Source organism: Vulpes vulpes, chromosome 2 (assembly GCF_048418805.1).
Source record: "Vulpes vulpes isolate BD-2025 chromosome 2, VulVul3, whole genome shotgun sequence".
Classification (NCBI taxonomy): Eukaryota; Metazoa; Chordata; class Mammalia; order Carnivora; family Canidae; genus Vulpes; species Vulpes vulpes.
The window spans coordinates 124,377,782-124,399,854 of record NC_132781.1 but is presented as its reverse complement, the minus strand read 5'-3'; the positions used below and the strand labels follow the sequence as shown (position 1 = coordinate 124,399,854).

The 22,073-nt window shown below is 40.7% G+C and overlaps 1 protein-coding gene across 1 annotated transcript; it reads left to right on the top strand.

Annotated features, from left to right (window-relative positions):
- Window positions 1-474: 474 nt before the first annotated feature.
- On the top strand, window positions 475-14,361 carry GRXCR2 (glutaredoxin and cysteine rich domain containing 2). Its single transcript, XM_025982870.2, has 3 exons — window positions 475-810; window positions 6,814-7,041; window positions 12,958-14,361. Exons 1-3 carry the CDS (start codon window positions 475-477, stop codon window positions 13,138-13,140), a joined length of 747 nt encoding a protein of 248 aa, XP_025838655.1. The 3' UTR covers window positions 13,141-14,361.
- Window positions 14,362-22,073: the final 7,712 nt, after the last annotated feature.

Genomic DNA, 22,073 nt, shown 5'->3' with positions numbered 1-22,073 from the left:
TGTGAGGACAAAGTAAGGCAATGCAGGCAAAAATCTGTGGTGCCTATTAAGTGCTCTTATCTACAACTAGGTTGTAGTTGTTGGTAAGAATAATAATAAGACATTTGCTGGCTGATGGAATAACTGATCCTTATTGGATTGATACTTGTTCAGCCTAAATAAATCTACTCTTGCTCAGGTTAGGAAGGGCCAGGGTTAGGGTGAAGTTATGGGGGGAGTTTGGGAATCAAAGGATACCCAATCTTGTCTTATGCTGTGCTCTGTCCACACCATAAACTCATGATCGCCTACCTCTGCATGAACGTCTATCAATATTTAATGTGTGGGTGTCAGTTGCTGTAAACTGAGCATACCCCAGCACCAACTTGAATTAATTATATGCAAGAGGAGAGAAAATAAAATGCCTTTTCTTGAGAGCCCCAAATTTTACTGGCCACACTGAAGCCTGGAAACCACAGAGTGAAATTTCTACTGATGGAGGACCCTGAGAAGAAGCTGAACCAGAAGAGTGATGGCAAACCACGGAAAGTACGCTTTAAAATCTCTTCCTCCTACAGTGGCAGAGTGTTGAAACAGGTCTTTGAGGATGGGCAGGAATTAGAGTCGCCAAAGGAGGAATACCCTCACAGTTTTCTCCAAGAGTCCCTTGAACCAATGGATGGTGTTTATGGGTCTGGGGAAGCCCCCAAACCCCAGCCATACTCCCCTAAGCTGACTGCTCAAAGGATCAGCGTGTTTAGAGAGGGCAATGCCTACACTTTGACGGGCAGTCAGCCTTTCTTCAATGACTACAAGGCGAATGATCATAAGGTTGGTATTGTGTGGTGTATAAACTTTAAGGACTAAAATGTAGATAGGAAAACACTAACTCATTCAAATTTGTATCTTGCTCATGCGCTGGTACCAGCCAAAGCTGTGGGTATACCAAATGGGAAGCTGCTGTTGGAATAATATTTCTGGAACAAAAATAACATGCTTGCTGACTACTTATTGGAAAGTGCAATAAGCATGTATAGTATTCAGTTCCATCCTGGATAGTCAACTGTAATTGGGTTACAGTAATTGGCTAGGTTATCTGGGTAAGTAAATTAAACAGGGATGCAGTGGTTTTCAGCTTGCCAGACTGCCGTTTTAGAAAATTATGTGGCAGCCGGTTGTTTTGTTTCCTGAAAGAGCTGAGTGTTTGAAGGTGCTCACTGCATTCCAGCCAACCATTCAGCTTGTGGCTTATCTATGTCTTATTTTATTTCCTATCTCTGTCTCTGTGCCTGCTTTTTAAAAAATGTTTTTTTTTTGTTATTGTTTATGTATTTTGCCTTTCCATTGTTCATTAGCATGAACACTGAGTGATTGGAGCCCTGGGAAGAAATAGTGAAAAGCAAGTCAACCAGAGGAAATGTTACTTGGAGAAAAAGTTTGAGCTAATAGTTCAATTGAAACATGTATTTTATCTGTTAATTTCAATTCTCTTCCCCAGTACCATAGATAGTCAAAAGCCCATACATGATTTTCTTTTAAGCTAGAAGAACTTGGAAAATATTCACTGATTTCTAAAAATGAAAAAGAGATTGTATATGCCTGCCATTGGGACCATGATTGCCTTTTTTTCTTTAAATACAATTATATAATGTGCCAGGTTATTAATGAATGGTACACCAGGATATGCTCTCATCTTTAAAGTGTGAAATTCAGATAATTACTCTCTAATCATTTTTATTGTTAGTTTCCTTAGGGAACAGATAATTCATCTATGGCAGACAAATGCATTGGCCTCTCTGGCATTGGTAAAAGTGTAATTATGGGCAGTCCACATTTATCAAAGATAATACCAGGTTTCTTTTTTATAATAAAGGGGGCTGGAGTGAATAAGCCCTCATGTTAGTGGAGTGACTCATGCATTATTACAAAGCAGTATCACAGACTTTCTCAGTGGTTCTTTATCACAGCCTTGAGGGAAAGGCAAAACATGGTCATTCCCATTTTGCAGATGAGGAAAACTGAGTGCCAAGTTGTTAAGGGATCCACCCAGTATTAGAGGATCATTAGGTGCAAAATCAGAATGAGAACCCAGGTTTTCTTATTCATCATGCTTTTGGGCATGTGGAATGTTCCTTTTTATTCTCTAAAATTATTCTTTTTTATTCCTAGTTGTTCTATTCTCACCATAAATAATCATGATGTTAACAGTAATAGTTGCCATTTACTGATGCCTACTATATCCTAGGTTCTTGACTATGTCTTGTACTTACAATATCTCTTTGAAACTGAATCTTATTTGTAGGTTGAGACTTTACAAAGTTGTAGTTTATGCAGACCTTGTACAAGGTCTGGTAGATAATATTGGACCGCTTGACCTTCACAAGTCATGTGTCAAACTTGACGCTTACATTAATGTATAATTTGATAAGGACTTATAAAACCAGATGATTGAGTCTTCATAGCAGCACCACACCATTGGTTTAAACACAGTGCTCTGGAGACCATATTCAGAGTTCGATTCTTTCTTGATCCATTTATCCTTGTTTCCTTTGTTGCCTGATCCAATTTACCTCCCCATCTTAGCCAGCCTCTGGGTAAGAGAGGGGTGAGGATGGAGACCTGTAGCTCCACCCACTGAAACAGGTCATCAGTGTGGTATTTATGAAAAATAAAAAAAGACAAGCTGGAAAGCCATGATTTTTTAATAGCGAATCCAACTGTAAAATAGATCCTGGTAAATATTGGCTGTGAAGCAACACTGGGTAGCAGTTAAGCACAATAATTATAAGTAAAGATTCTGAATTTGAACAGGTATTTGTCCACCAATGTTCATAGCACCTTTATCCATAGTTGCTCACAAGTGGGAGCAACCCAGATGTCCACCAATAGATGAATGGACAGATACAATGTGGTGTATACACACAGTCAGACATTACTCAGCCTTGAGAACGAAGGCTATTCTGACACTGGCTACAACGTGGGTGAGACTTGAAGACACACGAAGTGAAATGAACCATTTGTAAAAAGAGAATTACATGGTTCCACCTCTGTGAAGTGCCTAGAGTAGTCAGATTTACAGAGACAGAAAGTATAGCGGTGGTTGCCAGGGGCTGGGGGAGAGGAGAGGTAGGAGTTCAATGGGGATACAGTTTCACTCTTAGAAAATGAAGAAGTTCTGGGGATGGGTAGTGATAACGGCTACACAACAGTGTGAACGTACTGATGCCACTGACATGTACACTTAGAAATGGTTAAAGTGGTAAAAAAATTTTTTTTAAAGATTTAATTTGTTTGAGAGAGAGAGAGAGAGAGAGATGGTGAGAGCACACAAGCAGAGTGGGGAGCAGAGAGAGAGGGAGAAGCAGGCTTCCCCGTTGAGCAGGGAGCCTGATGCGGGTCTCGATCCCAGGACCCCGTGATCATGACCTGAACTGAAGACAGATGCTTAACCATTTGAGCCACCCAGGTGCCCCAAAGTTGTCAATTTTATGCACTTCATATTCTATCACTTTTCCCAGTAAGAAATAATCATGAAAAAAATCAGGTGCTCTGATACCCGTTAAATCTGGGCTTGCTGTCCACTCTACCTACTTACTGTGGGAGCTTGAGCAGACCACTTAATCTTGCCTGGCTTCAATGTTTTATTACGAAATGGGATTAATAAAAGTACTTAGGAAGATTATTGTGGTGATTAAAAAAGATTATACATGAGAAATACTTAGCATTGTGCCTGGAACATTGGATGTGCTTAGCAAATATTCCCTATCATTGTGATAATGACCAGGTTCTCATCAAAGAAATATGGAGTCTTTAAAAAAAAAACTTTACATGATAGAGAAAGTGGTTTTAAACAAGTATCTTTCAGAATTGAAACCATTTGAAGTTTATAAGATTCATTTAAAAAAATGAAAGGGAAGGAAGGGACATGGCATTTACTGAACATGTACTTTGTACATATGCCATTTCATCTTCACTGTAATTCTTTGAGAAAGATTTTACATATTGGAAAAACAGTGCATGGAGCTTGGTAACTTGCAAATCTTGTACAGAAAAACTGACCTCAAAAAAAAAAAAAAAAGAAAAGAAAAAAGAAAAATTGACCTCAGACCTGCCTGCCTCCAACCCATTGCATTTCTAGGACTCAGGAAGGTGTCTCTGCATCTTAAGTGGAAAGGGTTCATGGTGTTTGTATTGCCGTCTCCAGGTGTGTGGCCACTGGCGTCAGAGCATTTATGAAGCTCAGTCATCTAAGTTGCCATTCTGGGCACCATGGAAGGAAATGCAAAAATTCCTGGCTTCATCCTGGCCCTCTGTAATATAAGAGTGGGTGTTCCTCACGGGCAGTTGGGTCTCACCAGATAACGGGAACTTTGGTTACACCTGGAGGGTTTCCTTAGATGCAAGGAAGAACTTGGCTGTCGAGGTGACTGAAACATAAACACACCTTACAGGTGTTTTGGGACCCTCCTTCTTTTGAGTACATTAAAAATAAATTTACTATCCTGGGTGTCTCAGATATAAACCAGGGTAGAAGCAGGAGGTTGGACCACATGACCACAGGCTTTTTTTTTTTTTTTCAGTAGCTTAAGAGTTTCACCTTGAAAAAGCCAGTTCTACATGTGAAAAAAAAAAGTTCCCTAGTAACTAAACCTCCTTGGCTATTAGTGGAAGTGGAAATGGAACCTTCTAAAAGTACCACCATCTTTATCTTCTGATGTTCAGAAACCGATAGTCCAGAGTGTGAAACAGGAACCCAGTGCACATCAAACAGTAGGAAATGGAAGCTGCCACATGATCCCTTGGAGACAGAGAGAGAAAGAGAGAGAGAGAGAAAGCAGGGCCAAGTAGGAAGCTGGTAGCTTCATAAATAATGATAGAAAACTCTGTGTTTCAAGGAAGGGGATCCCAGTAGTGAAGTCCCATTTAAGCCAGGGTGTGACCGAATGCATTAGGGCTGTAAATAGGAGACTGCTTGATTGTGGTATCCCGACGGATTTGGTTTCTACACTTCTATAAATGCAGAGTGGAATATTTCATGCCGGAGTATGTAGCTGTGTAGCATGATTGTGCATGCATTACTAATGAACAGTTTTTAATACCAGCGACAAGGCCATCTCTGCACAGTATCTTTCACAGTCCTGTTTTATATATTCTGCTTTGCACCCCCGCCCCTAGAAATTGGTATAATTGGCCTCAGGGATGAGCATCAAAATCTCTGACCATGGGAGCATTGCCTAGTCAGCACAGAAAAGCAGAGTATTGGGGCAGAGTCCTGAAACCTGGGATCCTAATCATTAGCTGGTATGTTACTAGGTTTGGGGATGTTGGAGGCTCCCTGAAGGGAGTCATGGTTAAAAAGAGGGCACTCAGGAGTCTCAGGATGGCACCTGCTTACCACCCAGTATCCAAGTATTCCTATGTTTCGTTTTGCTTTGTTTTGTGTTGAGAGAGAGAGAGAGAGAGAGAGCGAGAGAGCGCATATGTGAGTGAAGGAGAGGAGGGGCAGAGGGAGAGGGGAAAGAGAATCTTGAGCAGGCTCCAGGCTGAACACAGGGCCCATCTTGGGACTTGATCTCACAACCCTGAGATCATGACCTGAGCTGAAATCAAGAAGCAGATGCTTAACTGACTGAGCCACTCAGGTCCCCCAGGTATTCCTGTTTTAGTAATGACTTTGTGGTGATGCCCACCAGTTAGATGTCACCCCATCTGTGGATGAGCAAACTGGGGATTCTAAGAGGCCAAATGACTCGCCTATATCTCACAGTTGGTAAACGGTGGAATTAAGGTTGGTGTTATTTGTCACCAAGCTGTTGTATCTCTGCGAGAAAATCTGTGTTCTTAGGAAATCCCTAAACATTTATTCCCCCGTGCTGCTCTGCTGCATTGTAGTATTGCCTAAATTATTCCTCAGGAAATCACCAAGAAATACATGGTAAACCCACACAAAGGAATATAAGCTATTAGTAATGATGCTACAGAAATATATTTATTGGCATAAAAAGATTTATATATTGTACAAACAATAAAAATATTACATATGTAAGATCATTGCATATATATAAAATCACTACACATTTTATATATACATAAATATATATGTATATGATCATTATATACATAATGATATTACAGGGTTTTTTGGGGGAAATGCTTGTGAATAGTACAGTGTAGGTATTAAGATAGGGACTTTAGAGTTAGGCAGACTGGGATTTGAATCCCTGCCACAGACCCTGACCACTGGTAACCTTGGGAGACTCTTAACCCCACTGTGACTTAGCCTCCTTATCTGTAAAATATAGAAATCATAGCATAGCACCCACCTCAAGGGACGTTGAAGGGAAAGTGAGGTAATGTTTCTAAAATGCTTAACATGATGCGTGACACAAAATAAACACTATCCACTATAATAAAATAAAGATAATAATAGTTCTATAATTATTATCTACTATTATTATTTATGCATAAAAGTTTGGAGAGCTATTTAATTTTTTAAGCATTCTTCTGTATTTACGAGACACTCACTGTGCCCAGCTGTGTATCATGTACTGTGGTTTAGAGGAATAGAAACTCTGGCTTCTGTCCTGCAGAGTCTTACGTTGCAGTTATATGATTGGTTCAGCGTTGGTTGGTTATCATCAACAGGGCAAAGGAAGCTAGTTTTCAGTGTTTTTAGAGAGAGCGAATGAACCAGGGAGTGAACTGTAACTTTGGGGTTTGTTGGAATCCTAAAAGCCAGAGAGTTACAAGCTCTTTCTCTCAGACTCTCTCCTGGCATGTTGAACAGGTCCTGCAGCCCTATATTTGGTGATTGCTCATTCTCCATTTCTCTAGTCCCCACCTATTATAGATTTTGGAAAGATCATCATCTACACGAATAACTTGAAAATCATTCGAACCCCCATGGACAAGAGAGACTTCATGAGGAAAATTCTCCAGAAGGAAGAGGAGGCTGAGGAGGAGTCTCTGATGAGCAAAGAAGAAATCTACGGAGACAGTGACCAGAACGATGGGCATTTGCCAGATGCAGGAGGCACATTCCCCCATAACCAGTACCCACAGGTGTGTCAGAATGGTTCACTGTCTTACTTGGAGCTGGCCCTACAGCAGTGGTCTTCAAATGATTTAATTGTGCACACTTAAGTGAAAACTTGAATATAAATACTTGAGATGTCTAACTGTTGAAGACATTAGGGAATTTTAAATTTATTATATTTTAATGGTATGTTATTAGCAATAATGGTTATGTCTGTATTTCAAATATGCATAATTTTATTTTTTTCAGTGACTTCTTTTGAGATCTGATTAGGTATTTATTATTTTCATTCTGCATTGTGGCATAGAACAGCTTATTCTGGACATGGAAAAAAATCAGCTCTATTCTTTTTTCTTATGGGTTTGCTTGTACTTCTATTATTGGTGTTACCCTCAATCCAGTTTCCTTAAAGAATCTTATTGAGCCATGTGTCTAGATTTTGTAGAGACTTAGTTTAGTTAAAACTAAGTGTTATCTGTTTATTCATAGAGACACACACACACACAGAGGCAGAGACACAGGCAGAGGGAGAAGTAGGCTCCATGCAGGGAGCCTGATGTGGGACTATCCAGGGTCTCCAGGATCACACCCTGGGCTGCAGGCGGCACTAAACCACTGCACCACCGGGGCTGCCCAAAACTAAGTGTTATCTGCAAATCCACTAGACCAACGACAAGTGAACTTCCATATGTTGCAAGGTGCTCAAAGTGAATGAATGAGCTGGGACACCACTGTCACTTGATGTGCAGTGGGGTCACTTTACATCATACTACTTCAGGGAAGCAGGGTCCCTTGGGTCCCTTATTTGTCTGGTGACTGCCTGACCTAGTGAAGGGGCCAGTGTCAATTAATTTATTAAAAATGAGCATAACAGTTTCTTTTGAAAATATCTTGAAGCTTAATTTCTTGCCTTTTAAAGATAAAAAGTAAGTAGAAATAGTAGAATGATTTTCTTCCGACACCTCTTAGAGGTGTGCACTCCTCACCTTGGAAACCGTTGCCTGGACATGCTTAGATGAAGGGGTAGAGTGATGATAGTCATTAGTTCACAGTTTGGGATTGGCGGTGGGAAAAGCAACTTTGATGGATTTAAGCTAAGAGGGTAAAAGCTTGGATAGCAGGAGAAATGAATTTTCTCTCTCTTCAGTTTCCATCTTTTGGGAGTTGAAGCTTTCTATGGGACTCACTCTCACCTCCCATGGATCAGTGTGACAAAATGGGCCAGGGGCATCCTCGTACGTGAGTGACGTCCTGACCTCAGTAGGGTTTAGAGGACAGGAATAGGAAAGTGATGACCAGACTCTGGCAAAAGACCCTTATTAAAGTTCTGCTCACAAAGACTCTTATCTCTCTCCAAACTGATTTCAGGTTGATAAGATACTTTTGAAATGCAAGTATGATCATGTCACCCCTTCTTCACTCTTTTCCCCACCCCAAACTTTCAGTGACCTCTGACTGTTTGGAATTAAACAGTATATAGCCTGGGCACTGTTAGCCTCTTTAGCCTCCTCTTACACATCTCTCCTCATTCACTGTCCTAGACACACTGCCCATCTAGCTACCACGCATATATGTTCTTTGCCCTTTCCTACCAGAAGCAACTCCCTTGTGCCTAGAATATTCTCCAGATTCCCCTCTGCTTCGCTCTTAGCACCTGAAATCTCAGTGGAGGCATCACTTGCTCAGAGGGGCCTCCCCTCACTTCTATGAAGATAAAATACCCAAGGATGGACCCCTCAGAGCAGCTTACATCCCTCCTTAGTTGTGATCTTATATTTCCCTGTGTAAATCTTTGGTTAATGTTTACTGTCACTCACCAGATTTTGTCTCCATGAGTCCAGGGGCCGTATTTATGTTGAGCATAGAAAAGTAGTTCTCATGTAAAAAAAAAAAATGAGAAATAAAAATAAAAATAGAACCTAGCACAGAGTAGGTGTGCAGTAAATGTTAGTTAAATGTTCATGGAAATAGTATTGGAATTTGGGACCAGAGAGCCATCTGGTAGAAGTATCATGCCTCAGCCTTCTCTTGCCTTTTACGTGGCATGGCTCAGAACCTAGCAGAGCAGCAGGCAGACTATAAACGTTGTGATCCAAAGCGTTACTTTCCCACTTTAAAATTCATTAATTCTATTCTTTTTCATCCTATTTTGTAATTTGCAGGAGCATGTATTTGCAGAAGTGAGCCAGAAATGATAAAATGCAGGTCACGCTGCAGGCCTGAGTAAAAAAGCAGCAACAGGCCTGACATGACAATTATCTTTAAATTCAATTTGGAGAGATCCATGTTTTTTCGCTGTAAGACCATAAACTAGGACAGAGGTATGCAGCCGAAAGTTGTCGTGAAAGGTTATACTTCACTTGCCTGTCTTTTAAACTGTTTTAAATTGCTATTTGTTTGCCAAATCCCTTGTGCAATAAATGCCCAGACAGATTTTATTCTAAAAAAGAAGGTCAAAGAACATCAAGGAGCCCCTTCTGACCAGGAGACTCTTTGCTGTGTTAGATGGAACAGGGAAACAGTGGGAACCTTGATGAAAGAGCAGGCCAAGGCTAAAAGCCAGGCCATGCCAACCCTCTGTATTAACTATAAAAGAAAAGGAGAGGAATAATTGAATTGAGCCACAGTGAAATACAGAAGGGGAAAAATCTGTCCATATGTTTGCTGGATCCAAGACTGTAACTCATCTGGGCTTCTTTATGCTTTATGTGATCTTGCCTTTGAAATAATAGTAGTAGTAGTAGTAGTAATAATAATAATAATAATAATAACTGCCATTTATTGAGAGCCCATGATAGCTGGGCACCATGCCCACTGCTTTCCATGCATTAGTCTCTTTCTTTCTCATGAGGACTCTCTGAGGGAGGTAATTGTTAGCAGTCTTCTTCTGTAGCTAGGGGAACCAAGGCACAGAGAAATCAAGTAACTTGCCACACGTCATCAGAATTGGCAGTCAAACCCAGGTCCACCTGACTACCAATCTTATAATCTTAACCCATCTACTGAGAAGCCTCCAGATTGGTGCTCGTTGGCTACTTTAGGGCCACCCAAGCTTTTGAATCTACAATGAAAGCTGAGGCCCTTTTCCTTGCTCATGGAGCCAGTAAGAGGTGGTTTGGTAAGGTGGTCTGTTGGTTCTAGAACTTAAGTTGTGCAATACAACTATGTTCTAAGTCTTCTTACCGAATATTTTCTGAGAAGAATTTAAAAATGTTGAGAATGGAAGGCAGAAGCTTATATCCCGCATGCCTTGTGCAGAGTAGAGGCTCAGTAAAACTTGATTTAATGAATCACTAAATGATTCAGTGAATGTGCTGAGGGCAGTAGTTGGAAGGAGGTTGGTAACCTAGGGTAAGAGTGCAAACTCCAGTGAAGCCCCTAATACTGCATTGTATAACCATGTGGCATTAGAGAAAATTTGATCAATGATTTATTTTTGTTCTCTACAGCACACTCACCAGGTCATTTTATTAATCTTTTAATACCTGAACCTGGCATTCTATGCAAATTAATTTTTGGCCAACATGTATGGCACTATGGTAGGATTTTACTGTACTTTCTTTGACAACATTAAAATCTCACTAGGACCCAGTACAAAACAAAAATGTGGATTTGGCAGCAAAATGGACCGTGATAATTTGCTTAAAGAATATTTTGGCAAATACACTTATTTTGAAGACTTTAAGAGAAGAAAAACCAGTTTCTCCATTGTTTTTTTTTTTTTTTTTTATGATAGTCACAGAGAGAGAGAGAGAGAGAGAGAGGCAGAGACACAGACAGAGGGAGAAGCAGTCTCCATGCACCGGGAGCCTGACGTGGGATTCGATCCCGGGTCTCCAGGATCGCACCCTGGGCCAAAGGCAGGCGCCAAACCGCTGCGCCACCCAGGGATCCCTCTCCATTGTTAATATATTAAAGCATAGCAGTAGTCAGGGCGCCTGGGTGGCTCAGTCGGTTAAGCATCAGCCTTCAGCTTAGGTCACAATCCCAGGGTCGTCAGGATCCCTGTTCAGTAGGGAATCTATTTCTCCCTCTCTTTCTGCCTGCTGCTCCCCCTGCTTGTGCTTTCTCTCTCTCTCTCTGTCAAATAAATACATGAAATCTTTTTAAAAATAGAATAAAATATGGCAGCAACCGATAATATATTAAGAAAAGAAGACATAGACATCATTTAGGTTTTTGTCAGTTGGATAATCACTTCAGTTTCCTAAATCTAGAATAAATAAAATTTAATACCTTCTTAGGCACTTTCTAGCACAATAGAACTATTTTCAGAATGTACGCCTCCCTTTTCAAGATTATTTTTATTCTTAAGTTATAAAAGAAAGCTGTGTTAGCTGGGTGGAGCTACCTAGGGAACTCCAGCTCTCTTGTTAGTTCCTAGAATTAAGAATTGGGAGGGTTCTCCAGATAGCATTATTTTGTTTCTTTGTCCAATAAACATGTGAACAACAAATATTGTGCCAGTCACCATACTTTAAGTCTTGGAAGTGGTGGTGACAGACTAGCACAGAGAACTTGCTGTGTGGTCAGCAGAAACCTTCAGTAGATATGAGATGTGCCATGCTTGGGGCAGTACAGGTGGATCAGGACTCCGGGCTAGAGGTGTAGGTACTGCTAAGCCAACATCTGAAAACAAATAGGGGTTGGCTGGATTGGAGAGAGGAGCCCACAGGATCTGAGGCAGGGTTCCACCATGAATCTGTGCCAGAATTGGTGGGTATCTGGACTAGGATTGTGGTTGTGGGTGGAGAAAACTGGATGGATTTGAGAGATGTTTAGCAGGTAAAATAGAGAGGACTTGGTACTGGATCTACCTGTTATTGATTTAGTACTACCCCTTATTTCTTGGGAAGTTCATGGTCTATGCACAATCTTTTCACAGAGTGCAAAGTTTACCAGTTTCCTTGGGATGGATGTCCTTAGGGAAGGAGCATGGCAGTAGACAAGGGGCATTATCTGCAGGATGGGAGTTGAGGACTAGTAAGTCCAGACTTAATAGCAAGGCTTAGAAGTGAACTAACTTTTATGGAGAACCTATAATATGCCAGATAATATATTGTGGTCCTTTTACATACTCTCTCATTTAATATTCTAGCTACTCTGAGTGGTAAGCATTACGAGTCCCATTTTGCAGGTGAAGAAAAAGGTTTAGAGAGGCCAGGGGAGAACTGTCCACGGTGCACGATTGCTGTCTTAGGCCATATCACAGTTCTTAAAGAAAATAAAGATGAAGCGCTGCAAGAATTCAGAGCTAAGCTTCAGAGGATTGTTGTTGAGTTGAGTTGTCCATCTACTCAGTCTTTGGTCACATAAAAACAATATTTCTTGAATGCCTGCTGTTGGACAGCTACAGTGAGGGGCTGTGTACATAGTCGTGTGGACTCTGGGCTCGGTTGCCTGGGATCAAAACCTGCCTCCTCTCTTCCAGGCTGTGTGACCATTGGCAATTTCTCAGTCTCTCATTTTCTCATCTGCCACAAGGATGATAATACTCACCCTAACTCTCTGGGATGTTGTGTGGATTAGATAGATGGATGTAGAGCAAACTCTTAGAACAGCTCCTGGCACCTACTTAGCATGCCACAAATGTTCACTATTAGCATTTGGCAGTGAGGGAAAGTAAGTCCTTGTCCTGATGGAACATACAGAAATAACATGTCACATGGTGACAAGGGCGATGAGGAACGAGAAGGTACAGAGTGCAAGGGGTGGGGGGGGAATGCTGTCTCAGAGATTCCATCAGGGAAATCCTCTCTGATAAAATTAAAGTGAGTTTTCTGTGCCTCTGGCCTGTTCCCCCTTTGTCAGTTGTAGGAAGCATTTTGTCCTCCCATTCTCTCATTTTGCCTCTGCCTTCTTGGCAGCCCAGTGCTATTTCAACCTGCTTTGGAAGAAAGGTCTCGAACTGCTGTGACTAAACCCTGACCTGTCTCTTGCAGGAAGGGGAGCTTCCCGAGGACAACTGTTTTCGCTGCCGAGGGTCGGGCAGCGCCACCTGCTCCCTGTGCCACGGCAGCAAGTTCTCCATGCTGGCCAACAGATTTAAGGAGTCCTATCGGGCCCTGCGGTGCCCTGCCTGCAATGAGAATGGCCTGCAGCCTTGCCAGATTTGCAATCAATAGCCCGTGGCTTTGTATGTCCGCTGTTATTGCCTCCTTCCTGAAGTGATTTCTAATAAACTGCCCCCTCCTTCTCTTCCTTCTCCAAGCAAGGAAGCCATGGTGGCTGTGACCACTTCCACCATTGGCAAAACTCAATCGCTTGATGACATCTCGTAAGGCTAGTAGCATCTCCGTGTGGTCCTAAGTGGCAGAGGCATTTTCGAATTAGAGTCTGCTTTGAAATGGGTTCTAAAATTATCCTTCCAGGAACGTGTGTGTACATCTTATTTGACTTAAATCAGTTTTTTCCCTTGCACTAGTGAGCAAATAAATGTCCATTTCAGGCAGCAGGTTGAAGTCGTTTTCTGGTTGGGAGTTATTTTGCAAAATTATGCAGTGAGGAAGGAATAAAAAAGGCAGGTTTCTGTTGAACTGAATTCCTGTTGCTTGTAATGTATTTGAAATCATTATCAGTCAGATTGAATTTTTAATTAAGCAGAAGAGGACAGGGATGTCCAGTGCCGAATGTATTAGCAGGCCACTGCAAACAAAATAACATGTACGTGCTTCATACTGAAGATAGGCAAGCTGAGAAGGCTTTTCTCTCCAAGTCCTGAGTCTCTCCTGTGTGATGTGCTTGGGTAGTATTCATGCAGGCAATGAGCAATGCTACTTCTTAAGACCAGATGAGATAAGACATTTCTGTGTGCCTCTAAACTACTGAGGTTATTTACAAGCCAAGTCAAAGCTATTTATTATAAATTTGGTGCTTAAGTATGTGTGTGTGATATGACTTCTTGAATTATTAGCAAGTAAATAAATGTATTTTAAATCTAAGATACAGCCACAATCTCTTCAAAAAAGACTGGGTATTTTATAGTTCTCTGCTGGAAACCTCTCAAAGAAAAACTAACCTGGGCAGATTTTTAAGAATTATCTTTCTACTATCTGTGAATACACATGCTGAAGGTAATTCTTTCCTCTTAAAGTTGATTATAAAATTAGAAAAATACTTTTGTTAATGACCTTTTGTAGCTCTAATACCCTCTCCCCCTACCCCTTGAGAATAACACTGTAAAATCTGTTATCTATAGAGACACATGGCTTTTCTATGATAATTTTTATTTTCATAACTTAATTTTTTTCAAAATTTGTGGTTACCCTCTAATATTCACCTGTTAAAAGAATCCAATGGTGGAATGCTTTTCAGGAAATATCAACACTTATAAAAAGATTAAAATATTTTTTGAAGCCAATAATACATTTTGCCTTTTCTCTCTGAGCCAGAATAATAGAACTATTGCTCACCAACTTTCTTTGCTTCTGTACTTAACTATTTCCTCACTTGGATTATGTTTGTGTGTTTTCCTTTTAAGATTTTATTTACTTATTTGAGAGGAGAGTGAGTGTGCAAGTGAGAGAGAGAGAGAGAGAGAGCGTGCACACACAAGCGATGTTGGGGGCGAGCAGAGGTTGAGGAAGAAGCAGATTCCCTTCTGAGCAGGGAGCGTGATGTGAGGCTTGAACCCAGAACCCTGGGATCTTGACCTGAGCCGAAGGCAGATGTTTAACTAACTGAGCCACCCAGATGCCCCTTGGCTTATATTTTCTCGCAGCTTTTGACTCTGTTTGTTTTTCCAGAGGACCAGATGAAGGAATGATAACAAGAGATCTTTAAGTGTATTGTTCTCTTTTTTGACAGGAAGATTCGACAACAAATATTTTGAGTCCTGTATGCTTGATGTGCATTGTTGCCCAGATGGGCAGCAACCCTTTGGTAGTGCATGAGGCTTACAGTCTCAGTGGAGGAGACAGATCTATGAACAGATAATTCCAACATAGTGTGACAAGTTCTGGGACAGGGGGATTACAAGGAGCGTTTGAAGCACATAGAAGGGACATCTAACATAGCCTGAGTGGGGTTGGAGAGGCTTCCCAGAGGAAGAAGTGTAAGCATTGTTGGCTTCTTTTCCTTCCTTCATGCTTTTCAGGGCCTTTAATACTTTCCATCCCATGATAAATATATCCACTAATAATTACATTTGTTTATTCAGTTAACAAGTATTTATTGAGTCCTGGAGATATATCGGTAGACAAAGCAGACAAAATCCTAGCCCCCATGGAGCTTACATTTTGGTGGGGAGATAATGACAACTAACAACATTTATTAAATATGTAATACATATATTTAGAGACAACTAAAAAGTATGCAACAGAGAATTAAAATATATAATTATGTATGTACCTATAATGTATAGGTGTAGAGGGTGTTAGAAAAGGATACATGCTTTGATGAAAAAGAAAACAATAAGGGGCATAGAGAGTTGGAAGGGGTTGAAATTTTATTTTAAGATTTTTAAAAATTCTTATTCATGAGACACACACACACACACAGAAACAGGCAGAGGGAGAAGCAGGCTCCTCACAGGGAGCCTAATGTGGGACTTGATCCCAGGACTCCAGGATCACACCCTGAGCTGAAGGCAGATGCTTAACCACTGAGCCACCCAGGCGTCCCAGGGGTTGAAATTTTAAATTAGCTTTCAGGGAAGCATCATTGAGAAGGTTTCCTTTAAATAAAGGCCCAAAGGAGATGAGGAGTGGGTTGTGAAAGTATCTGAGGTAAGATTTTTTCCAGGCAGAGGAAATAGCAGGTGCTAGGCTCATAAGAAGGAGAGCCTGACATGTTTGGAGAGTTGCAAAGAAACCAGCGTGGCTGGAGAGCATTGAGCGAGATGACAAGTGATAGGAAATGAGGTCAGGAAGAAAGGCCATGAGTCTTGGCATGAGGGGGCCCTTTCTTTCAAAGCCCTTGTAAGATCTTGGGTTTACTGAGTGAAGTGCTGTTCTGGATGGGGTCTGTTTTCTCTCAAGGCACACTCCCTCCTTCCATACCCTGCTCTTACTTGCTGGGGTAGGAGACCTGCAAACTACACTTCCCAGAAGTCTGGCGGGGACCTGCAAACTACACTTCCCAGAAGTCTGGCGGGCTGGCTTCCCATTAAGTTCTGCCAACAGGCGGTATTGGCAGAACTGGAGGCAGGAGGAGCCTTCTCTTTCTTTCTGATGGGAATACTGACAGCTGTTCCCATGTGGCCACGGCAGTAGCAGTTATAGCGGCCCAGAATGCTGGCTAAGGAAGCCTGGTTCCAGCTGTAATCACCTTGGCGGCTCTGATTGTAGGTTCAATGTAACACCATTTCCCCCTTTTGTTCCTCTAGCCTAAGAGTGGTGATGGCTTGCTGCAGTTACTTATCTTTGTGATCAATCCCCTACAATATATATTCCCTCTCTTTGAAATGTCTACAGTGGTTTCTGGGTTTCCTGATTGAATGCCAGGTGATACAAATATTTTGAGCAAAGGAAGGTCACAGTCTGATTGTGTTTTAATAAGCTTCTCTGGCTGCTGTGTTGACAAAAGACATCGTGGAGCCAAAGTATAAGTGGGAGCCCAGTTAGGAGACAATTGCAATAATTCTGGTGACAGCTAGTGGTGGCCTGGGCCAGTGTGGTACTAGAGAAAGTGGTATAAGTGGTTAGATTATGGATATATTTTGAAGGTTAGATCCATAGAGTCTGTCTCCTGTACTTTGTACGGAGAGATATTGCCCATGACTGCTGTGTGCAAACCTTATCTGTGGAGATAAGTAAAATACCCACTTCTTGGTTTGTGATCTCCAAGCATTGCCTCTGGTTTGAGCACTGCCATGGGTAAGCTTACTGTCATGAGTATAGTTGGCCAACTGATACTCCTAAGACTGCAAGAGTTCCTTCAGAGCTAGGAACAATTATGATGGTTTAAAAATATCCTAGTGATGCTGGGACTCTTGGTTGGGACACCCGGTTAAGTGTCTGCTCTTGATTTTGGCTCAGGTATGATCTGAGGGTTGTGAGATCAAGCTCCATGCCAGGGTCCATGAGATTCTCTCTCTCTCTCTCTGCCCCTCCCCCCACTCAAGTGCGTGTGGGTGCACCCACACACACTCTCTCTCTAAATAAAAAAAAAATCTTAAAAAAATCCTAGTGATGCTATAATTAAAATAATACTATGCCTTTTAAATGCTCCAAAAGTTTTAACTATGTCAGATATAGTTCAATTAAAAAAGTTTTAAATTAATATGAAGGTTTTCAGAAGACATAATATCTATCCATTTACTTATTCATTGAGGCATTTCTCACTGACTTTCTACTATTGTCCAAGTATTTATACTAGACTGTCAGGATTGAAAGATGAAAATACTCTTAGTATTTATCATTAATGAGATAATAATCTCAGGCTCCTGAGTCAGCATGATAAATGAATCTGGTTGTAGAACTCTGGAGGACACTTCCACTACCCTTTGCTACTGACTCCTAGTGATTCTGTTCCTCTGCTTGGCCAGGTTAGCTGGGTCTGCTATGGGGGCTTTATTACTGAATTTCTTTATTTCTTTACTTATTTGAACAATCACATATCACCTGTACTGTGTGCAGGACACTGTTCTAGGCACTTCACAGTAAGTCCATTTGTCCTAACAATTGAATTCATCCTGTGTGTCGGTCATCTGTTAGCCCCACACATGCCATTCCTTCTCACATCACATCCACACAGACCACGAACATGCAAAACCTTTCAGTGACCATCACACACATCTTGCTGGACTAGGCTTTTGTGAAGATAACACACTGTACTGAAAATGGGGGTGGTAAGCAGGGCGTTGAGACCATGTTGTAGTAACACCTCACCCTAACTTAGCAATATTGGTTTTGCTGGTGTGCTGGTTCCTTAGAACCATCCCTCCTGGTTCCTTCTGTCTTTTCTGCCTTTTCATCCCAGTGCACCCTCTGTTATTCTAATCTGCTAGACGGAATAACTCATCTCTGTGGCCCCTCTTCCCAAATGTGGCTTAGCCTCTACACCTATCTTCTCCTTCACACAAAGATCTGCAGGGCCAGAAGGTTCCCCTCATACACCCAACCCTTCTTGAAAGTCTCTTGTGCTTTGCAAGGTCTCTTATCTTCCCCTCCCTGCCTGTTGATTCTGTGAGGTAAAGGAGACCGTACCTTTCTGCCTTAAACCTTTGCTGCTAGAACAACTCTGCTCCTTTCTGTGTGTATTTTGGCTTCCAGGTAAAATCGCTTTTAAAGAGAGAGTTGCACATTGAAAATGTTTTTTGAAGTCCACATTAAGCATGAACTGTGTAACCCATAATGTACCTTTCCAAATGAAACTGACCAAAGACATCAATTAAGCTTACATTTGTAAGAAAGATGATGACATTCTTACTCTATGTCTTCCACAAATATGAATCATTCTGGTAATATATTCATTTAGACTGATGCCTGTGACATTTATAAAAAGTTTCTATGGTTCACTAGAGTTTAATCTGAGTGAATTTTATGATAAAGGTAAATTTGAAAGAAGTGTTCGCAGTTGTTTTTATCACCTGTCCTAATTAGTTGCATCTTATTTTCTAATTAAATGCAGTAATTACAGAGAGTTCACATTCATGCCATTATGTGAGAGAAATGGAGTTCTGTCAATGTTGGAATTATGGCATATAATTGGTAAAGAACATGTAAAACCCAGAGAAGAGAAGACCTGGAACCATAATGCAGTATAACTTCCTCATTGTTTGGTGGTGGAAGTAAGGGAAGGTGGTGGGAATGGGGCAGTTAAATCAGGCCTTGACAAAACTAGAGTTAGCATTTATCTTCTTTAAAGGTACCAAATTCTACTTTGTACAGTCCCTTACCATCACTTCTTTTTTTTTTTTTTTAAGATGTTGTTTATTTATTTAAGAGAGAGAGAAAGGAAGCATGAGCAGGGGGAAGGGCAGAAGGAAAAGCCGACTCCACAGCTCTGATGAGGAACTTGATCCCAGGAGCCCGGGATCATGACCCAAGCCAAAGATAGACACCCAACCGACTGAGCCACCGAGGTGCCCTCTTTAGTATCATTTCTATCCAGCTCCCAAACACTTCTTCCCCTGCTGATGATTATTTCTCACAAGATTGGAGCCATTAATTTGTACTTAGATGTGAATAGCTAATAGATTATTGACCAGGTCTGCTTTATAGGTTCAAAGTATTAAATTGTTGAAGGACTCTTGTGAGTAAGGCCATGTGAAAAAACAGGGAGCCAGAAGATGAAATAGACATAGTATCCTCTCTTAGGAACAGTATAGTCTCACAGGAACCAGAGATTTATATGAATATTTGCAAAGTACAATGAAATTTTGCAAAAAAATTATAGGAGGGGAAGAGAATTGAGAGTGGCTAACTCTACTTTAGTTGTTGGTCTCCTTCATTCATCTGTGAGGTCCTTAAGGGCAGAAAGTGTGCCTCATCTATGATTATATCCCCTGCATCTACCATAGTGCCTGGTGTATAGAAGCTGTTCCAATAAATATTTGGTGATTTGGTTGTTTACAGAAACATGATATTTGGTTACACATGCAGGACCCTCAGTGTATTGTTTTCTTATGGGCCAATATCTAAAGAAAATTTCACAGCTTCTGAAATGACTCCCAGTGATCCCCCACCTTTTGGTATTCCTGCCTTTGTACAATCCCCTTAATTGTTAACCCGACTTAGTGACTTGCTTCTCACAATGGGATGTGGCAAAGATGATGGGATGTCACCTCTGAGATTAGGTTATAAAAAACTATGATTCTTTCTTTGGTTTTCTTGCTTGCCAACTTGCTGAAACCAGCTCCCACATTATAAGCTGCCTTATGCAGAGGTCCACAGGGCAAGGAACAGGGGCCCACACAGCATGGTAGTAGCCAGAGAAGAGCTGAGGCCCTCAGTCCAGCAACCCACTAGGAACTGAATCCTGACAACCATGTGAGTGAGCTTGGAAGGTGCTGCTTCCCTAGCTGAGCCTGACATCTTAATTCCAGCTTTGTGAGAGACCTGGAGCTAGAAGCAGGCAGCTAAGCCCTGCTGGATCTCTGACCTGTGAGATGATAAACCATGAGATAATAAATGTTCTAAGCCAGTAAGTACAGGGACCATTTGTAACAAAGGGATAGATAAGGGACTTAAGGTAAGATGACAGATCCTTTTACCTCCAAAGGATTTTCCTGTGGAGAGAAATACAATTGTTTATTCTTCGTTTAATGCTCCATTTATTAAGTTCATGAATCTAATTCCCAGAACTGAAAACCAATTTTTCTTGAGGCCTTTAAACATTGATTACAAATTTATTAACCAAATAATTTTAAACATATAAGTTTAAGCAATTTAACTGCAATTATCTGTTTAGAACGACTGATCCTTTTAAACACTTTGAAACCTTAATTCTAAACATATAAAACAAAGATTATAGAATTTATTGCCGTAATTTCACTTAAATCTACTCCAAAGCATCAATATCATGGGTTTAATGCCTTTCTTCTTTCTCTTCTTATTTTTCTCTGCTATAGCATTATTACTTTTACTCCTTTCCTTGGGTCACAAAATTCTCAGCAGATCTTGGGATCCCTGGGTGGCGCAGCGGTTTAGCGCCTGCCTTTGGCCCAGGGCGCGATCCTGGAGACCCGGGATAGAATCCCACGTCGGGCTCCTGGTGCATGGAGCCTGCTTCTCCCTCTGCCTGTGTCTCTGCCTCTCTCTCTCTCTTTCACTGTGTGCCTATCATAAATAAATAAAATAAAAAATAAAATAAAATAAAATAAAAAATTCTTAGCAGATCTCAAAGAAAAGATTACCTTATCTGAACCACCTAGATTGTACAACTTGGTTTATTGACTGATTAATTCTTGGTCAGACATGTTTGTTCCTCCCAAGGTGATTCTAACACAAACCACCTTTTTATAGTAAGCTTTTCTATGGATAAATGATATCCGTTATGTCAGTGAGGCTATTTCAGGCCTTATCTTATGCTTAAGGTTTAATTTTCCAAACTAGTATCTCTGAAATTGTTTTTTAATTATCACTTTGCCATTGTTATATAACCGATTATCCTGTCATAATCAAAAATTGATTTCATCTCTTAGCATTAAAAACTTCTATCTCCCTTATTAGCATTGAGATTTAATCTCTTAAGAGTTGAAAGATTAAGTCTGTGTAGTCAGTGTTCCTTTGTAGGTCATATGGCTAATGCATTATACTGATAAATATTGTGGAGTCCTCTTTCTGGTTGGTTATTGTGGGTGCCCACCCAAGCTGAATAGTCCTTCCTGTTCTTGTCATCTACTTTTTCTGGGACTTACTTGGCTTACAATTTCCAATGTTTATTCTCTTTAAGCAGATAGAGGTAAGCATATGACTGTGCTTTATAAATATATGAGGATAACAGAAGAAATATCAAACTCTCCTGATTATTAAAATCAATAAAAAATAAATGTGGCTTGCTATATTCACCATTTTCTATTATAGTGACCTTTTGGGAAGACTTCATATTAGCTTTTCTCTTTTGAGGCATTTTGAGTTCATGGCCTTTCACAAGCCTTATCCTATCCTGCAAGCCATGCTGATGTCGGCAATGGTGATGGTGATGATGATAGTGACTGTGATTTTGGTGTCTAGATTGTAACTTCATCTTAAAAGACAAGTGGGAAAGAATAGTGCCTAGGGGTATACATTTGGATAGTAAGTCCATAAAAAATAAAGGCAAGTCATTATTATAAAAATGAGATTATACAGAAGGCAAAGGAGGTCAGAATGAGGTTCATGGAAGAAGAGGCTCCATGGAATGGAGCAGCAAAGTTCTTCTTTTTGACCTGGGCATACATTCGATGCTCTCTCTGTGTGTGTTATCAGCACTTTATTCTTACAATAAAAATTTTATTTAAAAAGACTGTCACCGCATAGTCAGTGAGGGGCCCTTTAGGCTGACTTATTTACCCTTTATATAATGCTCCTGACATTCTTGAAAACATTCTTGCTTTTTGGCAATAATAAGATGTTGAGGAAATGTTCTTAATTTTTTTTTCTGTTCTAAATCATGAAATTAGCTAGCTTCCAAG

Coding starts and splice junctions, on each gene's coding strand:
- GRXCR2 (XM_025982870.2), top strand. CDS start 475: ATGGAGGACCCTGAGAAGAAGCTGAACCAGAAGAGTGATGGCAAACCA. Junction 811..6,813: donor ACAAGGCGAATGATCATAAG/GTTGGTATTGTG, acceptor CCATTTCTCTAG/TCCCCACCTATTATAGATTT. Junction 7,042..12,957: donor CCCATAACCAGTACCCACAG/GTGTGTCAGAAT, acceptor TGTCTCTTGCAG/GAAGGGGAGCTTCCCGAGGA.